Here is a 23370-nt window from a genome sequence, read left to right as displayed (position 1 = left end):
TTTCCTATTTTTCCCCCCAATTTCTTTCATTTTTTCGACGTTTTCTCCCATTTTTTGTCATCCATTTTTCCCCCTTTGATTTCTGTCTAAAAGTGCCCACTAGGGGGCAGTGCGCAACTCTCTGTTTCTATTGCAACCTTTCAAACGCACACAAAGAAATGAGCCCATATTGAGACCGTAGAAGAAGAGCGCGCGGTAACATCAGCCCACATTGAGACCGTAGAAGAAGAGCGCGCGGTAACATTAAGACCGTAGAAGAAGAGCGCGCTGTAAACAAACCTTCACGTCCTGACTTCCTCGCGGACTAAAAGACCCGTGAGTGCGATGACATGTCCAGACTCCTGTCCTCCGTGAGGGGCGTGTCCGCGCTGCTCTGCCCCCCGGTCAGCGTGTGTCCCGGGCGGGGGGGGCCTCCGGGGGGGCCGCCGCCGCCGCCGCCGCCGCTGCTGCTGCTGCTGACCGCGGGGAAGAAGGACCTGGTGGATCTGCCTGTCCTGAACGAAGAGGAGCTGGAGGAGCAGTTTGTGAGAGGACACGGCCCTGGAGGTCAGGCCACCGCCAAGACCAGCAACTGTGTGGTCCTCAAGCACGTGCCCAGCGGCATCGTGGTCAAGGTGAGGCTCTGAACACCTGCTTTTCTTACAGGATTATTTATTTATAACAGTGAAACAATTTTCACTGTTTCACAATTTTCACAGATTTTTTTTTGTCACATTTTTGTTATTTTTCCTTCCATTTTTTGTCAATTTCTTGTGACATTTTTGTGACATTTTTGTCACTTTTTTTAAATCAATATTTACGTCACTTTTTTGTCACATTTTTGTCATTTTTTGGTCATTTTTTGTCACATTTTTATCCATTTTTTTGTCACATTTTTGTCATTTTTTGGTCATTTTTTTTTCAATTTTTGTCAATTTCTTGTGACATTTTTGAGACATTTTTGCCACTTTTTCATCCATTTTTCGTCACTTTTTTGTTAATGTTTTCTCACTTTTTTGTCACATTTCCATCATTGTTTTCGTCTCAGTTTTGTCGCTATTTTCACACTTTTTTTCCAGAAGCTTTTGGATTGGGGTAAAGCCAAACTGGAGAAAACGTGCTCGGTTCAGGTGGGAGTTAAGGGGTTAATAATTAAAATTCAGTTTCATAAGTATATTCAAAGCTCTGTGTTATTTTGGGCCTTGGGCATTTGCAAAGTACTTTCATGCTGCATGTTTTAACCTTATGCCCCTTTAATGCATGAATATTATGCAAATCAACGAGAAAGTATTCTAAGTATTCAGAGTGCAGTACTCTGATTGAACAAAGTAACAGAATACATTACTAAATACATTCAGTGTTCAGTATTCTGTAACTACTTTCAATTTCAAAGTGTTCTCCCCAACACCTCAAATATCTGTAGGACCTTTAACCCCTTAACTCCCGCCTGAACCGAGCACATTTTCTCCAGTTTGGCTTTACCCCAATCCAAAAGCTTCTGGAAAAAAGCTGTGAAAATAGCGACAAAACTGAGACGAAAACAATGATGGAAATGGGACAAAAAAGTGAGAAAACATTGCCAAAAAAGTGCCCAAAAAATGACCAAAAATGTGATAAAAATGTGACCAAAAATGTGACAAAAAATTGACAAAAAAATCACAAAAAAATCACACAAAAAATTGACAAAAAATGTGACAAAAATGTGACAAAAAAATGTGACAAAAAAATGTGACAAAAAAATCACAAAAAATCACAAAAAAATGGGATAAAAATGTCACAAAAATTCCCCAAAAAATCACAAAAAATCACAAAAAAATTACAAAAAATGACCAAAAATCGATGTCGCTCTGAACACCTGCTTTTCTTACAGGATTATTTATAACTGACAGTGAAACAGGGACACTCATTCCTAACATGTTTGTATCTAATCCCTCACAGTAATGACTTCATGAGCACATTTCATGACTCTCAGGGTCACGTTTCTGGGTTTGTTAAACAGAAATGCTCGAGAACAAGCCTGAAAGTTTATGCTGCTGGTGCAACACTCAAACCAATAGAGTCTCTTTTTAAAAAATCCATAAAAATCTTGGACAAGAAACCGTTCTCCTTTCACCACTGCACTGTTTTAGAGAAGCATCATTTACTCAATTTTGAAAACTTCATTCATTTTAAATATGGTTGCCTTGTATATAAAGTATTGCATGGACTTGCTCCACCTCCATTGCAGGATTTCATCAAGCCAAAGTCTGTTAGTGGGATCACGGGCTCCAGGGCATCAGCTCGAGGAGACTGTGAGGTTCCACACAGGAGAACCTCCTCTGGACAGACTCTCTGTGAGGTTCCACACAGGAGAACCTCCTCTGGACAGACTGTGCTCTCTGTGAGGTTCCACACAGGAGAACCTCCTCTGGACAGACTGTGCTCTCTGTGAGGTTCCACACAGGAGAACCTCCTCTGGACAGACTCTCTGTGAGGTTCCACACAGGAGAACCTCCTCTGGACAGACTGTGCTCTCTGTGAGGTTCCACACAGGAGAACCTCCTCTGGACAGACTGTGCTCTCTGTGAGGTTCCACACAGGAGAACCTCCTCTGGACAGACTCTCTGTGAGGTTCCACACAGGAGAACCTCCTCTGGACAGACTCTCTGTGAGGTTCCACACAGGAGAACCTCCTCTGGACAGACTCTCTGTGAGGTTCCACACAGGAGAACCTCCTCTGGACAGACTGTGCTCTCTGTAAAAGGCACCAAGTACTGGAATAGTCTCCCGTCATCAGTCAGAGAGACTCCAACTCTGGCCACTTTTAAAGCAGGTTTTAAACTGTGGCTAAAGGAAAACCAGGCCTGTGACACTTTCAGTTGTTACTGCATTTATTGTTGTCACATTATGTTAATAGGTAGCGTTCACGTGACATCACAACATTCTAAAGAGCCCACAGTTTTAACATTGAGGTGGAGCAACTGACGGTAACTATGGTAACTGTGGTAACTGACAAAATGCATATTTTTATGTCTTTGTTTTTTGGCTCATATCTCAGTCATTAATGGTGGAATCCACATGAAACAAAAACTGTCACAAAGTTCATTCTCTCCTCTGTCGGCACATATGAGCTAATGTCCAATTATTATCTCAGAAAAACATCCAAACGTGGTGACAATATGCGAAAACACGACCGTGATGTTGTCCAATAGAAAGGACTTTCAGACAAAAAAATAATATGTCAGGTTTGTGAATCCACTCACGATCAAACACTGAAGAGGAAAAACATTTGTCAATTTTTGTTTTGGAGATTTCTTACAAAAACTGCATTTCTCCCATAGAGTTGTATTGGCCCCGCCCTCCATCTGACATTATGACATCATCACATTCGAAATCGTGAACGCCGCCTATTTTAAATTGTGTATGTGTTTCCTGCCTCAGGACGACAGATGGAAACTAGCATCCCCGCTATAATCTGGCATATTTACAGCTCATGTGCAACTGTTCATCAATATGCATTGTCCCTATCAAATAAATAAATAGAATAAAATAAATAAACCTGATACAAATGCTTTATTATTGTGTTTTTCTCAAGTACAATGTATCAAGGGTACTGTAAAATAAAGTGTTACCCAATACGCTCACTATTTTAGCCTCGTATCCCCCTGCCTGAACCGAGCACGTTTTCTCCAGTCCTACTTTGCCCAAATCTAAAAAAAGCTTCTTGGAAAAAAAGTGACAAAAACGGGGATGGAAAAGCAACCAAAAAACAAGGCCAAAAAAAGTCACAAAAACGAAAGAAAGAAGTGACAAAATGTGGTGAGACATGATGAAATAAATTGTGAAAACACCGCAAAATTTAGGATCACTTCTGTAGGCCTTAGCTTTCAAATGAGGCGCTACACAAACTGGAGAAAATGCACTCTTTTTTGGGGGGGGGTTAAAGGTGAACTATATACAGAGAAGAAATGTGTTTTACAAAGTCTGATTGAGTTCACATCACGGTGTTTGTTAGTCGGCGTTGAGCAGTGAGTTCTGGAGGATCTTAAAGGTCCTATATCCTGCTATTTTAGCCATTCCAAAGTTAAGTATAGGCATTTATATGATATATTGTACCTCTACCACTATGGAGCACTGATTTTTGTGATAAATATAAGTGTTTTCTGGAGGTATTTTTCAAACCCGGAAGACACAACGCTTCGATTCAGTTAACTCCGCCCCCTCTCTCCGCACATACTTTACCGTAATATAAATAAACAGCAATAAGTGAAATCGCTTCACGATGCAGTTATACGGAGTTGACATCTGCAACACAGCTTCACAAACACACACGCTAATATGCTAACACACACAAGCTAATATGCTAACACACACATGCTAATATGCTAACACACAAGCTAATATGCTAACACACACAAGCTAATATGCTAACACACATGCTAATATGCTAACACGCAAGCTAGCACACATGCTAATATGCTAACACACAAGCTAATATGCTAACACACATGCTAATATGCTAACACACAAGCTAATATGCTAACACACAAGCTAACACACATGCTAATATGCTAACACACAAGCTATTATGCTAACACACATGCTAATATGCTAACACACATGCTAATATGCTAACACACAAGCTAATATGCTAACACACAAGCTAATATGCTAACACACATGCTAATATGCCAACACACAAGCTAACACACATGCTAATATGCTAACACACATGCTAATATGCTAACACACATGCTAATATGCTAACACACATGCTAATATGCTAACACACAAGCTAATATGCTAACACACATGCTAGTATGCTAACACACATGCTAATATGCTAACACACAAGCTAATATGCAAACACACATGCTAGTATGCTAACACACATGCTAATATGCTAACACACAAGCTAACACACATGCTAATATGCTAACACACAAGCTAATATGCTAACACACATGCTAATATGCTAACACACATGCTAATATGCTAACACACAAGCTAATATGCTAACACACAAGCTAATATGCTAACACACATGCTAATATGCTAACACACAAGCTAACACACATGCTAATATGCTAACACACATGCTAATATGCTAACACACATGCTAATATGCTAACACACATGCTAATATGCTAACACACAAGCTAACACACATGCTAATATGCTAACACACATGCTAATATGCTAACACACAAGCTAATATGCTAACACACAAGCTAACACACATGCTAATATGCTAACACACATGCTAATATGCTAACACACAAGCTAACCCGCGTTTGGACTGACTCACCCTCTGCTCCATCGCTGTTTACATTATGGGACTCGCGTTGGTTATAAAAGTTAATCCACTTTGATTCTGGCGAAGGTTCCCCAAACATCCATCAGTGACAGTCACAGCCTCTTCTTGAAAAAGGTTGAATAAACTCCGTCCTCGTAGCCAAATGCGCTTCTTTTTCTCCGTGACATGATCGTTAGGTAAGAATAAAGAACAGGTGTGTCCAGTTATAACGAGCTCCATCTTCAGCTGCAGCGCAAACATGACTGATCTGTTCAGACGCGATGTGTTTGTTTTGGCCTTAGCTGACCTGGAAGCACCTCGGGCACATCCTTTTTATTATTTTTTATTATTATTATTATTATTTTTTCTCTTTGTTTCTCTCTTACGACAGAAATAATGAAAAAGCTGTTTTACAAATTAAAATCAGGCTGTAAGACATTGCTTTACAGACGTCGAGCACTTCCGTTCCGCTGTGACGACACAACTGAACACTCAGTCGTTCACCAGGAGAGGGCGGAGCCTCAGAGAGCAGGATTCAGGAGGATTACTGGGGGTGTTTTTGATGAGGAAATAGCAGAACAACATGGCTAAAAGCTCCAAAAAGTCGATTTTGCATGATATAGGACCTTTAAAGTTTTTTGTGCCACCAATACCTTCTGATGTTCTGAAAGTTTAATGGTTTCACCTTCCGCTCCCTCCTCCAGTGCCACCAGACCCGGTCGGTGGATCAGAACCGCAAACGTGCCCGGGACATCATGCGGGAGAAGCTGGACGTGTTCCTCAAAGGAGAGCTGAGCGAGATCATGGTGAAGAAGAAGGAGGCGGTGCTGAAGAAGCAGGACAAGAGGAAGAAGGTGAACCAAAGCCTGGAGAGGAAGCGGCTGTTCAAGGAGGGAAACAAACCTGCGGAGGATAGAGACACGTGATGGTGAGGATCGGGAGCCACGTCTCTGTCAGAGCGCCTCAGGGCAGGACTGACCGATACTAAGATAATAAAGACACTTTTGTGAGACTAACGAGAAGGTGTGTTTGTTCTTCATTCTTCTTCATTCAGATTTATGACAAATGTGAAGAAGCCTCTTAACTCCCGCCTGAACCGAGAGCATTTTCTCCAGTTCAGCTTTACCCAAACCCAGTGTAACACCTCATTTGAAAGCTAAGATCGACAAAACTCATCTAAATGGATCTTTTTCCTCATGTCATCAGATTTTTTTCCCCATCATTTTTGGGGGGGGGGGGGGTATTCAACTCATTTTTGTCATTTTTTTGAAATAGTAAATTTTTTGTCACTTTTTGTCACATGTTCCTCATTTTTTCATAATTTCTTTGTCAATTTTTAAATCTTTTTTTGTCCTTTTTTAGTCAATTTTTTGTGACATTTTCATCATTTTTTCGTCATTTTTTCGTAAATTTTTCGTCATTTTTTTGTAATTTTTTTGTAATTTTTTTGTTATTTTTTTGTCACATCTTCATCATTGTTTTCGTCTCAGTTCTGTCGCTATTTTCTCACCTTTTTACCAGAAGCTTTTGGATTGGGGTAAAGCCAAACTGGAGAAAATGTGCTCGGTTCAGGTGGGAGTTAAGGGGTTAAAGGTTAATTTCAGGATGTTTGACATAGGGCCTCATCTCCTCGTTATCCAGAGTGTTGCTGATTTCTGGAAATATTTTTTTTTGTAATTCATGCAGTCCTTATATTTGAAGAGTTTCGTGGTGCTAGGCTAGTGCAAGGCTAGTGCATGTCTATGGTATCAGCTAGCCTGCATTAAAAACAGTCTGACTCCACAGAGCACCTGAGGAAAATCACTTATTACACCAGACTAACCATTGTCTGGTGTTATAACCAGCGGGTCACACTGTTTTTAATGCAGGCTAGCTGATACCATAGACATGCACTAGCCTTGCACTAGCCTAGCGCCACGAAACTCTTCAAATACAAGAACTGCATGAATTACAAAAAAAAAAACATCTCCAGAAATCAGCAACACTCTGTATAACTATGTCAAACATCCTGAAACATCCCTTTAACCTCATGAACATTCTCTCCAGTTTGGCTTTAACACAATTTGTAAAAGCTTCTTGAACAAAGCGTCCACATAGAGACAAAAACGAGGATGAAAACACAATAAACAAAGGACAAAAACACATTTAAACCCCCGCCTTAACTCAGCACATTTCCTCCAGTTCAGTTTTATCCAAATCTAAAAGCTTTTGTCCATAAGACACCTCTTTTTTCTACTATTAATATTATTATCTTAACAAAAAATATCACGATCAGTTTTGTAGGTCTTAGCTTTCAAATTAGGCATTGCTCTGGTCTATAGACTGTAAACTCCAGGCGAGAAGCGTTTCGAGTCAAGTTGAACTGGAGAAAATGTGTTTGGTTAAAGCTGAGGTACCTGACTTTTTGTTGTTATAAAGTACATACATTTTTTGCCACCACAAAGTATGTTGTAAATAAAGTAAAAAGATCTTGCATTGTTGGACACAAAGTAGTGCAATTTATTTTGAGGCTTTAAACGTGCATATAATTCATTTGTTTGAACAATCCCTGAGGTAAAAGTAGGAAAACAGCAGCAGAGCGTTGGAGAAGATGTGGTTCTGTGGAGGCTCAGCACTTCCATATATTCTGGGAATGTCCCTCATTGCAACGATACTGGTTTGGAGTTCATTAAACCTCAAACGAGGTGCTTAACCTGAACCGAATGCATTCTGTCCTCTTTGGCCGTTATATCGGTCTGTGTAACACCTCATTTGAAAGCTAAGACCCACAAAACTGATCTTTTTCCTCGCGTTGTTGCTGTGTTGTGTCACCTTTTTATGTTTGTGTTTTTTAGTTTAGAGCTTAGAGTTTTTTGTAATTTTTTTGTTGAGTTTTTGTCACATTTTTGTTTAATTTTTGTCACATTTTTGTTGAATTTCTGTCACATTTTTGTTAAGTTTTTGTCATATTTTTGTTGAATTTTTGTAATTTTTTAGTTGAATTTTTGTCACATTTTTGCTGAATTTTTGTCATTTTTTAGCTGAGTTTTTGTCACATTTTTGCTGAGTTTTTGTCACATTTTTATTGAATTTTTGTCACATTTTTGCTGAATTTTTGTCATTTTTTAGGTGAGTTTTTGTCACATTTTTGCTGAATTTTTGTAATTTTTTTGTTGAGTTTTTGTCACATTTTTGTTGATTTTTTTTTATTTTTTAGTTGAGTTTTTGTCACATTTTTGCTGAATTTTTGTAATTTTTTAGTTGAGTTTTTGTCACATTTTTGCTGAGTTTTGTCACATTTTTGCTGAGTTTTTGTAATTTTTTAGCTGAGTTTTTGTCACATTTTTGTTAAGTTTTTGTCACATTTTTGTTAAGTTTTTGTCACATTTTTGTTGAATTTTTGTCACATTTTTGCTGAATTTTTGTAATTTCTTAGCAGAGTTTTTGTCACATTTTTGTTGAATTTTTGTCACATTTTTGCTGATTTTTTGTAATTTTTTAGCTGAGTTTTTGTCACATCTTTGTTGAATTTTTGTCACTTTTTTGTTGCATTTACATCCTTGTTTTCTTCTCATTTTTTGTGGCTGTTTTGGTGCTTTTTTCCCCAAGAAGCTTTTTGATTAGGGTAAAGCCAAACTGGAGAAAATGGGATCCGTTCAGGTGGGAGTTAAGAGGTTAAGATCAAATCATGAATGACTTTACATAACCTTAAATGTAAATGACAAATAATAACCATGTGGGTGTGTAAGATTTTGTGTTTTTAATGAGAAAAGACTGTAAGCTCCCAGTTCATTTTGTTTGTTTGTTTATATGAATGTATAAACAGTATACAGACAAAATAAGAGAAGGACTATAAACAGTAATGCCTTAAGGGGATAAACAATAAAACAAAACATTAAATACCAACTAGCAACTCTTTAATATGCTAATTACGGACCAGCTGTTTGCGTACGTTACGAGCGAACCAATCACACGGCTCCTGGCTCGCTCGCGCCACCCCCTCGCGACCCTCGCAGCCAATGAGACGCGCAGAGGGGATTTTAAACCCTCCGCGCAGCGCCGCCCCGCTCGGTGTTTGTGGTGTGGGTCGTTACCGGGGCCGCGGAGTAAAAAACAACGGGATTACGGCAGAAACGGGACCGCGTTTATCCCGGGAAGATTCTCTCTCGGGTGTTCCGTGACCCGGACATGGCAAAAGGTAGTAAAAACTGAAATTATTACTGGCGTTTCTGCAAAGGCGTGCGTGAGTTACGTCGCTGCGTGTTATTGCCACGACCCTCTTAGTTAGCTTATTTTTATTTATTATTTTTTTTAATTATTATTTATTGAACCCATTCCCTTTTCCGTTTATTACTCGCTATTTAAATGTATTTCAAATAATGTTTAATTTAAAATAAAATAAAAAGTAAAAAAAAAAAAAAATGGCCCACGCTGCTGCGATACAGGCCACCCGAGCTAGCATGTTTACAAATGCACTACGCTAACAGCACTGCCTTTGTTTACTCCACGCGCACGGCTCCGGGGGGGTGGTGTTTACTTTACTCTTATTATGTTTCGTGTTTTGAAGGAAAGCGAAACGTCCTAAAAAGTGACAGAAAGCCCGACGACGCCGTGCCAGACAAAGTTAGCTTCCGGGACGAGACAAAGGAGAACAAACCTGCCCAGAACAAGGTACGTGCGGTGTGTTTTTGGGTCGTAACATGCGCGAAAACAGTATTGCAGCTTTGAAAACGACTCGTGTACATGTGGGTTTACGTTATGTGTTGTTACGGACAAGAATTCTCGATGTGACTTGTGCAGCTGCTGTGGTTTACGCGTCGGGTTTACCCTGAGCGCTGACTGCCAGGATCACAAACGCCTGGACACGCGCAGGGTTAAAGCACCGCGGTGTAAACGGCACAAACGGTACAACGAGCGGCCTTGTTGTGCGTGGCGTTTCCTGTTTATCTTTCATTTCTGCGTGGATTTGCTGACGTAGAGTTTCCTCAGATGAAGACAGGCGACCTAGTGTGGCGGTTGGGTTCGATCGCCAGCAGAGGGCGCTGGTCTCACCGCTTAACTCCCGCCTTAACCAAGCACGTTTTCTTCAGCTTTACCCAAATCTGAAGCCGCCTGACTGGAGAGCTCACAGCCTATAGGCCTATAACCTCTTAACTCCCACCTGAACGGATCACATTTTCTCCAGCTTGGCTTTACCCTAATCAAAAAGCTTCTTGGGGAAAAACAGCTACAAAAAATGAGGAGAAAACAAGGCTGTAAACGCAACAAAAAATGACAAAAATTCAACAAAGATATGACAAAAATGTGACAAAAACGCAACTAAAAAGTGACAAAAATTCAACCAAAATTTAACAAATATTCAACAAAAATGTGACAAAAATTCAATCAAAAAGTGACAAAAAATCAACAAAAAAATTACAAAAATTCACTAAAAATGTGACAAAAAATCAACAAAAATGTGACAAAAAATCACAAAAAAATCACAAAAATTCAACTAAAATGTGATAAAAAATCAACCAAAAAATGACAAAAATTCAACAAAGATATGACAAAAATGTGACAAAAACGCAACTAAAAAGTGACAAAAATTCAACCAAAATTTAACAAATATTCAACAAAAATGTGACAAAAAATCAACTAAAAATCACAAAAGTTCACTAAAAATGTGACAAAAAATCACAAAAAATATGACAAAAAGTATGACAAAAATTCAACAAAAATATGACAAAAACGCAACTAAAAAGTGATACAATTTCAAGAAAAATTTGATAAAAATTCAATCAAAAAGTGACAAAAATGTGACAAAAAATCACTAAAAATGTGACAAAAATTCAACCAAAAAGTGACAAAAATGTGACAAAAACTCCAAGCTCTAAAGCTTAGGCCAGTGTAAAGCCTCATTTGAAAGCTAAGACCTACAAAACGGATCTAAAATTATTATCATATTTACGTATCATTTTTGTCACTATTTTGCTGAAGCTTTTAGATTTGGGTAAAGTCGAACTGGAGAAAATGTGCTCGGTTAAAGACTCATTCATGACTTAACAAGGCGAAAGAGCTTTGTTTGCCTTGTAGCCATAGAAACATCTTATACTGAAGACATTTCTGTGGTTACGAGGCAAGAGTGGCTTCATTCTGGGTTAAGTGGTAACAAAAAAAAGCGGCAAAAGGGCGACAATGCAACAATAACGCAATGAAAAAAGCGACAACACAACTAAAGAGTGACGAAGACGCATCAGAAAGTATAAACTCATTTACGCTGATCTTTTTCCTTGTGTTTTTGTCGCGTTGTCCATTTTTTGTTACTTTTTCGTCACTTTTTTTGTCACATTTTCAAAAACAAACTTGCATTCATGATCTGTAACGACGTCATGTGGCCGTTCTCCTGCCCATTCACCAACGTTTCAAACGTATTTAAATTAAATGTATGTTAATGATGATGTTAAAATGTATAAATCCATGGTCAAGTATTCATCTACATTTAAAATCAGTACAATGCATCTTTTCTTTCGGTCAATGTTAAATTGTGCTCTGTCCCTGTCAGTTTTGTGAACCTGACGCTGCAAGTTGTTAAATGTGACGATAAACTCGTCCCTGTGACAAATTTGGAAGCTACAAATATGTGAGGAAAGTTAGGAATGAGTTTGGACCACTTGCTTTTTCAGTGTTTGCAAACAAAACTCGGGTATAGATCCTTTTAAAGAGGGGGTATTCTGCTTTTTTCAGTCCCATAGCACCAGTCTATATCACACTACAATGATGAGCAAACCTTCTGTTGGTCTGTAAATGCAGTAAATTAGAATAACTGCCTTGTGTAAAATGTCTCTCTCAAAATGGCTGTAGTGAATGTCTTGAAATAGGCCTCTGTCTCTTTAAGAACCTCTGAGCCTTTAGACACGCCCCCTCCACACGCTGTCTGTGGCATCAGTGGGGAGGGGGTTCTGCTGAGGGGCAGTGGTTGGTTACTCGGCTGGTGATGAAAGCTCGGAGGCGTCTCCAGGAGGTGGGGGCGTTCCTAGGAGGACTCGGGCAAACCTATCCCTAAAATGGCCGCCATCAGAGTTTTTACAGATTACTCAAAAACACGTGAATGTGCCAAGGCAACACTTCAGCCATGTTTTTAATGAGGGAATGACATAATAACATGATGGAAAGCTTGAAAAAGTCCATTTTGCATAACACCCCCCTTTAATGATGATAAAATGTATAAATCCATGGTCAAAATCATTTTTTGTCCTTTTAGATTAACCTGCCCAGGGTTGTGAGTTTGGACAACTTCCTTTTTCAGTGTTTGCAAATAAAACTCAGGTATAGATCCTTGAATATTCGTTTTGTGTAGTGTGAAGAAGCTCTAGTCTTACAGTCAGTGATTAGATCTGCAGAGCAAAAGTCGGGTGGGGGAGGGGTGGGCTAATGAGGAAACTCTGCCACAAATACTGAGTGGGACGGACGCCCTTCTGTTGGTCTGTCCCAAGGGGCGGCCGTGGCTGCATACTGAACATGGCTCATCACCACCACGTGTGGAGTGAATGCAGTTAAATGGTCTCATTAAATGCTCGACAAATGGCTTGTTTCATTGGGTTTTCTTTCACATGACCTCAGCTCTGACCGTGTTTCTTTTGGCTCTTCGTGCGGTTTTTCCACATCCTAATCAAACTATTCGTCACATCAAATGCTCATAAAGAACCGACATTTAAATTGGTTTCTAAAATGTTCTTTTTTTAGAGCAGGGCCAACTAGACGTGACGACGACAACTGCTTAAGTTTGGAATAATGACTTTGGGTTTGGAATAATGACATTTGAGTTTGGAATAAAGACATTTGAGTTTGGAATAAAGACATTTGAGTTTGGAATAAAGACATTTGAGTTTGGAATAAAGACATTTGAGTTTGGAATAAAGACATTTGAGTTTGGAATAAAGACATTTGAGTTTGGAATAAAGACATTTGAGTTTGGAATAAAGACATTTGAGTTTGGAATAAAGACATTTGAGTTTAGAATAAAGACATTTGAGTTTAGAATAAAGACATTTGAGTTTGGAATAAAGACATTTGAGTTTGGAATAAAGACATTTGAGTTTGGAATAAAGACATTTGAGTTTGGAATAAAGACATTTGAGTTTGGAATAAAGACATTTGAGTTTAGAATAAAGACATTTGAGTTTAGAATAAAGACATTTGAGTTTGGAATAAAGACATTTGAGTTTGGAATAAAGACATTTGAGTTTGGAATAAAGACATTTGAGTTTGGAATAAAGACATTTGAGTTTGGAATAAAGACATTTGAGTTTGGAATAAAGACATTTGAGTTTGGAATAAAGACATTTGAGTTTGGAATAAAGACATTTGAGTTTGGAATAAAGACATTTGAGTTTGGAATAAAGACATTTGAGTTTGGAATAAAGACATTTGAGTTTGGAATAAAGACATTTGAGTTTAGAATAAAGACATTTGAGTTTAGAATAAAGACATTTGAGTTTGGAATAAAGACATTTGAGTTTGGAATAAAGACATTTGAGTTTGGAATAAAGACATTTGAGTTTGGAATAAAGACATTTGAGTTTGGAATAAAGACATTTGAGTTTGGAATAAAGACATTTGAGTTTGGAATAAAGACATTTGAGTTTGGAATAATGACATTTGAGTTTGGAATAATGACATTGGGTTTGGAATAATGACATTAGATGCATCTTATCTGTTCATAATTGCAATTTGAGCCGTAACAGTGGATTTTGCTGAACTCTCTGAGCTGCGTTCATGTTCTACAATTCTATTCCAGTGCGTTACGACCCTGCTCAGTCAGATAAAGGAAGTGAGAAAAAAACAAGATGTAAAAAGGTTAAATAAAGTTGTAATTGATAAAAGGAGCGTAAAAGGTAAATTTAACCAAACTAAGGCTATTTACATCTATACATGAGGTTCACCAAAGCCAAGTTACTAAAAACTAAAACGAGTACAAAACCAATGTCACAAAAACTAACCAGTGTCCAAAACTAATCACCATTAACAAAATGAGACACTTTTGGGGGACCATTTTCAGGATATTATCTCAACTACTGAGCTTTAGGCTCGAACCAAATCCCGTATTAGCCCTTTTTGGGGGGTTTTGAAAATCAAACATGTCTCAGCGCCAACAAAAGACAGTCTCTAGTCTTTGCTTTGGGCACGCCGGGCCATTTTACTTTAAATGGAAGGAGGCCTCCCCTCCGTCACATGCACAGTGGCTGCAAGATGTCATGTCCTGTTTAAAATCGGAAAAGCTAAGACAAACGCTAAAAGAAACGCCTGGTGCCTTTAAGGATACTTGGGGCCCACTCTTACTTGCATTTCCAGCTCTGTGATATTGTATTTGTACTTTACAGTAAAATGTTAAAATAGGTCTTGGTGTGACGTCATTGTTTTGGCAGTAATGGTGGGGTTTTTATTTTTATTTATGTTTTGTTTTGGCCGGGGATTTTGTTTTTAATATACTATTTTTGTACCAAACACATGTACATATGTCTACATCTTTTTTAATATGTTAAAATTCAATAAAGATATTCTTGATTAAAAAACAAAAACAAAATGAGACACAAACTAACTAAACCCGAGTGTTTCTAGAAAAGACAGAACGGCGCACTGGCCACACAGACCAGCCCTGAAAGTCCCAAAGTGTGGCCTTTTATAGGTGTGGCTGATTTGAATCAGGACCAGGGACGGGCAGCCAACCAGAACAGAGTCCTCCAAGGCCAGGGCTCACACGGCCAGGTTTCCATGGAGGACAAAAGGGAAATTAGCCACACAAGTAAAACTAATGGAAGGGCTGATGCCAATATATGGGAGAAGGTTTTGTAAGATGTTCGTTATCGGGATTTGGTGGTGATTGGATGAACAAATCTGTCATGTTGTTTTTATGGCAGAAAGGCCTTCCTATTGGCCAACATCACCTTCATGTTTCTTAATATTTTTGTGTGTTGATTTTCTCCTCGTGACTTTAACCCCTTAACTCCCACCTGAACCGAGCACATTTTCTCTAGTTTGGCTTTACCCCAATCCAAAAGCTTCTGGAAAAAAGGTGAGAAAAGCGACAGAACTGAGACGAAAACAATGATGAAGTGACGAAAAAGTGAGAAAACTTAGACAACTGACAAAATATTTACAAAAAAATTACAAAAAAATGATGAAAAATGGCAAAAATTGACCCAAAAAAATGACGAAAATATGACAAACAATAAACTGACAAAAAAGGATAAAAAATGACCGAAAGTGACAAAAAATGACGAAAAATTTACAAAGAATTGACCAAAAAAAATGACACAAAAAAATTGACAAAAATGATGAACATGTGACAAAAAAATACTATTTGACAAAAAAACGGACACAAAATTTGACCGAGAAAGTGGCAAAAATTGACAAAAAAAATTGACAAAAAAATTATGAGAAAGTGGCAAATGTCACAAATAATTGATGATGAAAAAATGAACATGTGACAAAAAGTGACACAAAATTACAATTTTACCAAAAAAATGACAAATTTGACCAAAAACTTATGAAAAAGTGGCAAAAATTGATGAAAAAAATGACACATGTGACGAAAAAAAATGTAATAAACATGTGACAAAAAGTGAAAAAAAAATATTACTATTTGACAAAAAAAAAAACAGACAAAAATTTGACCAAAAAAATATGAGAAAATGTGACAAAAAGTGACAAAAAAATACTATTTGATAAAAAAATTACAAAAAAGTTACAAAAATTAGTTACACTGGCCTACAGGGTTTGGTTAAAGCTGAACTGGAGGAAATGCTCTCGGTTCAGGCGGGAGTTAAGAGGTTAATCTTTATTCCCTGTGATTCTCTGTGTTGTTCCAGAGCTCCCAGACCAAAGCGCAGTCTGTTCTCCAGAGCCTGCAGAGCCCGGCCCAGCCCCGCGCCCCCCTCAGAGAGTCCAACATGCTGATCCAAGAGGCCAACGACGCCGACGCAGCCAGCGCCGACTCAAAGTTCAAAAAAGGTTCATCTCCCTCGCTAACCCTCTAACCTACATACCAAGACATTTCATACCGTCCACGCAGCCTCCTCTCCCGCCCGGTCAGCAGATCCCACATGTCCACCCGGCCGCTTCCCGCCTGAATGGCCGCTCTGTTTCCTGGCCTCCGATCTCATGACACGACTTAGCCTTGTTTTTTTGTAAAGGTGCCTCGCTCTGTCCTTATCTCCGCTGAATTCCTTCGCCCTGCCGGTTCTTTCAGACTCACCTGCAGAAGGGAAATGCGAGGCCAAGGAGCAGAAGCCCTCGACGTGTCCGGAGGTGGGAGAGAAGCCTGCGGCGAGCGAGCTGAAGCCGTCCGCCGGCCAAACCAAAGCCGGCAGCGCCAAAGACCACAAAGTGACGGCGCCCAAGAACCGCGGCCGGGCCGGGCACAAGAAGTGGGTTAAAAAAAACAAACAAAAACACTTTACATGCTCACAAAAATAATACTAAACGACATTCCTTTGCTCCCACAGGACTGAAAACAAAGCCCCCCAAAACAAGAAGGTGACGGACTACTTTCCCATCAGGAGAAGCAACAGGAAAACGAAAGCTGAGCTAAAGGTATGAAAACGAACACCCGAACTAATGAGTCTCGGGAGAAGAGAGAAAAAAATGATTGGGCCTTTTTAAAATACTGATGAGTACGTTAAAGAACTGGAGTATTAATTAATCCTTAACAATACTCATCCCGATTAACATATAGCATAAAAATGTACCCTCTTCTATCACATCTTAACACCTAAGGGTATTTTCTAGTCGAGTCCATAGTTCATACATGATTCACAGTTGTTATACGTGAGTCCGTAGTTCTTATACGTGAGTCCGTAGTTCTTATACGTGAGTCCGTAGTTCTTATACGTGAGTCCGTAGTTCTTATACGTGAGTCCGTAGTTCTTATACGTGAGTCCGCAGTCCTTATACGTGAGTCCGCAGTTCTTATACGTGAGTCCGCAGTCCTTATACGTGAGTCCGCAGTTCTTATACGTGAGTCCGTAGTTCTTATACGTGAGTCCGCAGTTGTTATACACGAGTCCGCAGTTGTTATACAGGAGTCCGCAGTTCTTATACGTGAGTCCGCAGTTCTTATACGTGAGTCCGCAGTCCTTATACGTGAGTCCGCAGTCCTTATACGTGAGTCCGCAGTCCTTATACGTGAGTCCGCAGTCCTTATACGTGAGTCCGCAGTCCTTATACGTGAGTCCGCAGTCCTTATACGTGAGTCCGCAGTCCTTATACGTGAGTCCGCAGTCCTTATACGTGAGTCCGCAGTCCTTATACGTGAGTCCGCAGTCCTTATACGTGAGTCCGCAGTCCTTATACGTGAGTCCGTAGTTCTTATACGTGAGTCCGTAGTTCTTATACGTGAGTCCGTAGTTCTTATACGTGAGTCCGTAGTTCTTATACGTGAGTCCGTAGTTCTTATACGTGAGTCCGCAGTCCTTATACGTGAGTCCGCAGTCCTTATACGTGAGTCCGTAGTTCTTATACGTGAGTCCGTAGTTCTTATACGTGAGTCCGTAGTTCTTATACGTGAGTCCGTAGTTCTTATACGTGAGTCCGTAGTTCTTATACGTGAGTCCGTAGTTCTTATACGTGAGTCCGTAGTTCTTATACACGAGTCCGCAGTTCTTATACGTGAGTCCGCAGTTCTTATACGTGAGTCCGTAGTTCTTATACGTGAGTCCGTAGTTCTTATACGTGAGTCCGTAGTTCTTATACGTGAGTCCGTAGTTCTTATACGTGAGTCCGTAGTTCTTATACGTGAGTCCATAGTTCTTATACACGAGTCCGCAGTCCTTATACACGAGTCCATAGTTCTTATACACGAGTCCATAGTTCTTATACACGAGTCCGCAGTTCTTATACACGAGTCCGCAGTTCTTATACACGAGTCCATAGTTCTTATACACGAGTCCGCAGTTCTTATACACGAGTCCATAGTTCTTATACACGAGTCCGCAGTTCTTATACACGAGTCCGCAGTTCTTATACACGAGTCCGCAGTTCTTATACACGAGTCCGGTTCTTATACGTGAGTCTGCAGTTCTTATACGTGAGTCCGCAGTTCTTATACGTGAGTCCGCAGTTCTTATACGTGAGTCTGCAGTTCTTATACGTGAGTCTGCAGTTCTTATACGTGAGTCTGCAGTTCTTATACGTGAGTCCGTAGTTCTTATACGTGAGTCCGTAGTTCTTATACGTGAGTCCGCAGTTCTTATACGTGAGTCCGCAGTTGTTATACGTGAGTCCGCAGTTGTTATACGTGAGTCCGCAGTTGTTATACGTGAGTCCGCAGTTGTTATACGTGAGTCCGCAGTTGTTATACGTGAGTCCGCAGTTGTTATACACGAGTCCGCAGTTGTTATACACGAGTCCGCAGTTGTTATACGCGAGTCCGCAGTTGTTATACGCGAGTCCGCAGTTGTTATACGCGAGTCCGCAGTTGTTATACGCGAGTCCGCAGTTGTTATACGCGAGTCCGCAGTTGTTATACGCGAGTCCGCAGTTGTTACACGCGAGTCCGCAGTTCTTATACGTGAGTCCGCAGTCCTTCTAGTACACGAGTCCGCAGTCCTTCTAGTACACGAGTCCGCAGTCCTTCTAGTACACGAGTCCGCAGTCCTTCTAGTACACGAGTCCGCAGTCCTTCTAGTACACGAGTCCGCAGTCCTTCTAGTACACGAGTCCGCAGTCTTTCTAGTACACGAGTCCGCAGTCCTTCTAGTACACGAGTCCGCAGTCCTTCTAGTACACGAGTCCGCAGTCCTTCTAGTACACGAGTCCGCAGTCTTTCTAGTACACGAGTCCGCAGTCCTTCTAGTACACGAGTCCGCAGTCCTTCTAGTACACGAGTCCGCAGTCCTTCTAGTACACGAGTCCGCAGTCCTTCTAGTACACGAGTCCGCAGTCCTTCTAGTACACGAGTCCGCAGTCCTTCTAGTACACGAGTCCGCAGTCCTTCTAGTACACGAGTCCGCAGTCCTTCTAGTACACGAGTCCGCAGTCCTTCTAGTACACGAGTCCGCAGTCCTTCTAGTACACGAGTCCGCAGTCCTTCTAGTACACGAGTCCGCAGTCCTTCTAGTACACGAGTCCGCAGTCCTTCTAGTACACGAGTCCGCAGTCCTTCTAGTACACGAGTCCGCAGTCCTTCTAGTACACGAGTCCGCAGTCCTTCTAGTACACGAGTCCGCAGTCCTTCTAGTACACGAGTCCGCAGTCCTTCTAGTACACGAGTCCGCAGTCCTTCTAGTACACGAGTCCGCAGTCCTTCTAGTACACGAGTCCGCAGTCCTTCTAGTACACGAGTCCGCAGTCCTTCTAGTACACGAGTCCGCAGTCCTTCTAGTACACGAGTCCGCAGTCCTTCTAGTACACGAGTCCGCAGTCCTTCTAGTACACGAGTCCGCAGTCCTTCTAGTACACGAGTCCGCAGTCCTTCTAGTACACGAGTCCGCAGTCCTTCTAGTACACGAGTCCGCAGTCCTTCTAGTACACGAGTCCGCAGTCCTTCTAGTACACGAGTCCTCAGTCCTTCTAGTACACGAGTCCGCAGTCCTTCTAGTACACGAGTCCGCAGTCCTTCTAGTACACGAGTCCGCAGTCCTTCTAGTACACGAGTCCGCAGTCCTTCTAGTACACGAGTCCGCAGTCCTTCTAGTACACGAGTCCGCAGTCCTTATAGTACACGAGTCCGCAGTTCTTATACGTGAATCTGCAGTTCTTATACATGAGCTCCTGCCCTCTGTCCGAAATGATGACATTGAATTTTAGAATCACATGAACTCGACCTATTCCAATCCTATTTATATTAAACTGGGAAAAGAAACAATAGCAGTATTTGTTCGATGTCTGTTTTCAGAGTGAGGAGCACAGACACCTCGATGACCTCATAAAGAACGGCATTGAAGAAGGAATGGAGGTAAACGTCAGCGCCTGAGCGACCTCTGACCTCTGACCTGTAACGGTTCCCACACAGTGACCTGGATTTCAAACGTATATCTCATCGTCCAAACAGGTGAAGCACATCGAGGGGAAGGGCAGAGGCGTGTTTGCAGTGAACGCCTTTAAGAAGGGTGACTTCGTGGTGGAGTATCACGGAGACCTGCTGGAGCTGTCCGAGGCCAAGGTCCGGGAGGCCCAGTACTCCCAGGACCCGTCCACGGGCTGCTACATGTACTACTTCCAGTACCAGACCAAGACCTACTGGTGAGTCCGCGTCACTGCAAGACGTGTCACAAGAGTTTCAATCTCGGCAAGTTTTTGATTCAACCTCTTATCCCCGTCTTAAGGCGAGACACGGCAGGTGAAAGTATTGATTTTTCACGCAGTGGTCGAAGTGGAGATTTTTATCTATTTTCCTCCCTTTACATCTTAGTTTTCATGTCAGATATAAAGATGACCAAACTCACCCGCATGATGTTTATTTTATGATGTTTTGTCTGCGAGGTGGGGGCAACCCGGAAGTAGCTGCTGCGCCGCGTAGAAAGGCCGTCTTTCCCGCGGGTTTTCATTCATAAATATTGACAGATTTGACATCCACGTGTCCTGCTAAGGGGCCCTGTGATGACGCTTTCACCCAAATATGGTGTTTTTCCTCCTACAAGACGCAAGTGCGGAAAAGTCGGAGAACGGGCCGAGCATGCGCACTCGCTACAAAACTTCAGGGCTGGTTTTCTCTGAATGAGAGAAGCCGCACTCGGGCAGAGCCTGAGCCCTTATAGAAGCTCCCACAGACTCCAAACTTTACAGGCTGAGACACAACAAGATTTTTAAGGTTTTTTCAGAGGGATTTTTTAATATCTAATTCCAAACCTGATTTATTCAGCTTTGAAACCAAAAAAAACAGGCGAAATTTGAGTTTTTACAGATTTTTTCACTGATGATTAGTTTATTGAAAAACTAAACAAAATATCCAAAATCCCCTCTGAAAAAATCTTTGTTACTAATATGTCAATAACATAAAACCATAAATTTAATCTGGCTCAATTCATTATTTTGATTTCGTTGCCCAAAATATAGGCAATTTTGGCCATTTTAATGCTCAATATGCATTTTTTCTGTCATTTTACGTTTTCACATAAAAATTAGGCAATACATTTTTTTCTCATATTTATATCTGTAATGTTCAGCAAAAGTTTCAAATTGATATCTGTACATTCATTTTTTTTCCCTATTCACCTGCAGTGTCTCGCCTGAACCTGGAGAATTCAACCGATGAAGTTTTAGTTTTGACTTCCGCAATCAGCATAATCAGTTTTGTCAGTAGCATGTGTGGTAATGTTCCGGTCAAAGTTCACAACTACCCACGGTGTCAAAGCCCATTAAAACCAGACTATCATGGTAGAACAACCGGCTGTTTAGTGACTATTACGTCACTTAAAGTGGTTTTACGGCGATAGGTCAGGTTGCAGTGAGGCCGTCCACGTGGGCTTAAAGGGATGTTTTAGGATGTTTGACACAGGGCCTCATTTCCTAGTTATCCAGAGTGTTGCTGATTTCTTTTTGTAATTCATTCAGTTCTTCTATTTGAAGAGTTACGTGGCGCTAGGCTAGTGCAAGGCTAGTGCATGTCTATGGTATCAGCTAGCCTGCATTAAAAACAGTGTGACCCGCTCCACAGAGCACCTGAGGCAAAGAAAAAAAAAGACAAAAAAGTTACAAAATGAGTTTGTCATTTTTTTCGTTTTGTTTTTTTTGTATTTTTTTGTCATTTTTTTGTCATTTTTTGTCAATTCAGTTTTCTCACTTTTTTGTCACAGTTTTGTTGCTATTTTCACAGCTTTTTTCCAGAAGCTTTTGGATTGGGGTAAAGCCAAACTGGAGAAAATGTGCTCGGTTCAGGTGGGAGTTAAGGGGTTAAAGGCTCATTCACAAGATGCAAGAACAAGAAGTTCTTGCGTTTTTGAGTAATCTGTAAAAACTCTGATGGCGGCCATTTTAGGGATAGGTTTGCCTGAGTCCTCCTAGGAACGCCCCCACCTCCTGGAGACGCCTCCGAGCTTTCGTCACCAGCCGAGTAACCAACCACTGCTCCTCAGCAGAACCCCCTCCCCACTGATGCCACAGACAGCGTGTGGAGGGGGCGTGTCTAAAGGCTCAGAGGTTCTTAAAGAGACAGAGGCCTATTTCAAGACATTCACTACAGCCATTTTGAGAGAGACATTTTATACAAGGCAGTTATTCTAATTTACTGCATTTACAGACCAACAGAAGGTTTGCTCATCATTGTAGTGAGATATAGACTGGTGCTGTGTGACTGAAAAAAGCAGAATACCCCCTCTTAAAAGCCCGTTGTTGCTGCGGGACGGTCCCATAACCTCCGTGTCTTGTGTTCCAGTGTGGACGCCACTCGAGAGAGCACCCGCCTGGGTCGCCTCATCAACCACAGCAAGACGGGGAACTGTCAGACCCGGCTGCACCCCATCGACGGGACCCCTCACCTCATCCTGGTGGCGTCCCGGGACATCTCCGCGGACGAGGAGCTGCTGTACGACTACGGGGACCGCAGCAAAGCCTCCATCTCCGCTCACCCCTGGCTCAAGTTCTGACTCCGCCCCCCGCCGCCGCAGTCGCCTTTTAGGAACAACTCCAGTGTTTTAAATGGAGGCAAGAGCTTCCTGTATATTTTTGCTACAGTTTTATATAGTGCTTTTATATTTTTCTCTTGTATCGGGACATGCTTAAGGAGCATTCGCTAGTGTTGTATATTGTCACGGATTTCCTAGAAGAATGTCGTTGTAAATTATTACTTGTTCTCAAAGAATAAACGCCTTCCACGCTCGCCACCGGGACCAGGCGTGTGGAAGATATGAAATGGAACCTGGAACTGTCTTACCATGCAAATGTTTTCACACAAACGAGTCGGTTTGTGAATGTTTTTAATTATAAAAGTCCATACAAAGATCACTGTGTGTGAGTAAAAGCGTTATTATACATATCAAAATATCTTTATCAATATATACAAACATTTTACAAAAGGTCAAACTAGAAAAATACTTGGTCCATAGAGTTGCTTGCAGGGCTGGGTACCGTTAAAAAAAAGTAGATCCGGCACTCGTAAATTATTTATAATATAGAACCGTGAAACAGGTTAATGTTAATTTCATTCTTTTTCCTTCCAT

At 40.9% G+C, this 23370-nt stretch overlaps 2 protein-coding genes across 2 annotated transcripts; both read left to right on the top strand.

Moving 5' to 3' along the window:
* The first annotated feature begins 315 nt into the window (after positions 1-315).
* Positions 316-6207, top strand: mtrfr (mitochondrial translation release factor in rescue). The gene is made up of 2 exons (XM_079576121.1): positions 316-614; positions 5959-6207. Exons 1-2 carry the CDS (start codon positions 330-332, stop codon positions 6178-6180), a joined length of 507 nt encoding a protein of 168 aa, XP_079432247.1. The 5' UTR covers positions 316-329; the 3' UTR covers positions 6181-6207.
* A 3074-nt stretch (positions 6208-9281) lies between these two features.
* kmt5ab (lysine methyltransferase 5Ab) lies at positions 9282-23158 on the top strand. The gene is made up of 8 exons (XM_079579910.1): positions 9282-9431; positions 9801-9904; positions 16084-16225; positions 16464-16641; positions 16720-16807; positions 20109-20168; positions 20265-20455; positions 22587-23158. Exons 1-8 carry the CDS (start codon positions 9422-9424, stop codon positions 22795-22797), a joined length of 984 nt encoding a protein of 327 aa, XP_079436036.1. The 5' UTR covers positions 9282-9421; the 3' UTR covers positions 22798-23158.
* The last annotated feature ends 212 nt before the right edge of the window (positions 23159-23370 follow it).

This window comes from Gobius niger, assembly GCF_951799975.1.
Source record: "Gobius niger genome assembly, chromosome: 1".
In the NCBI taxonomy this organism is placed as follows: domain Eukaryota; kingdom Metazoa; phylum Chordata; class Actinopteri; order Gobiiformes; family Gobiidae; genus Gobius; species Gobius niger.
This window is presented reverse-complemented; position numbering and strand designations above follow the sequence as displayed.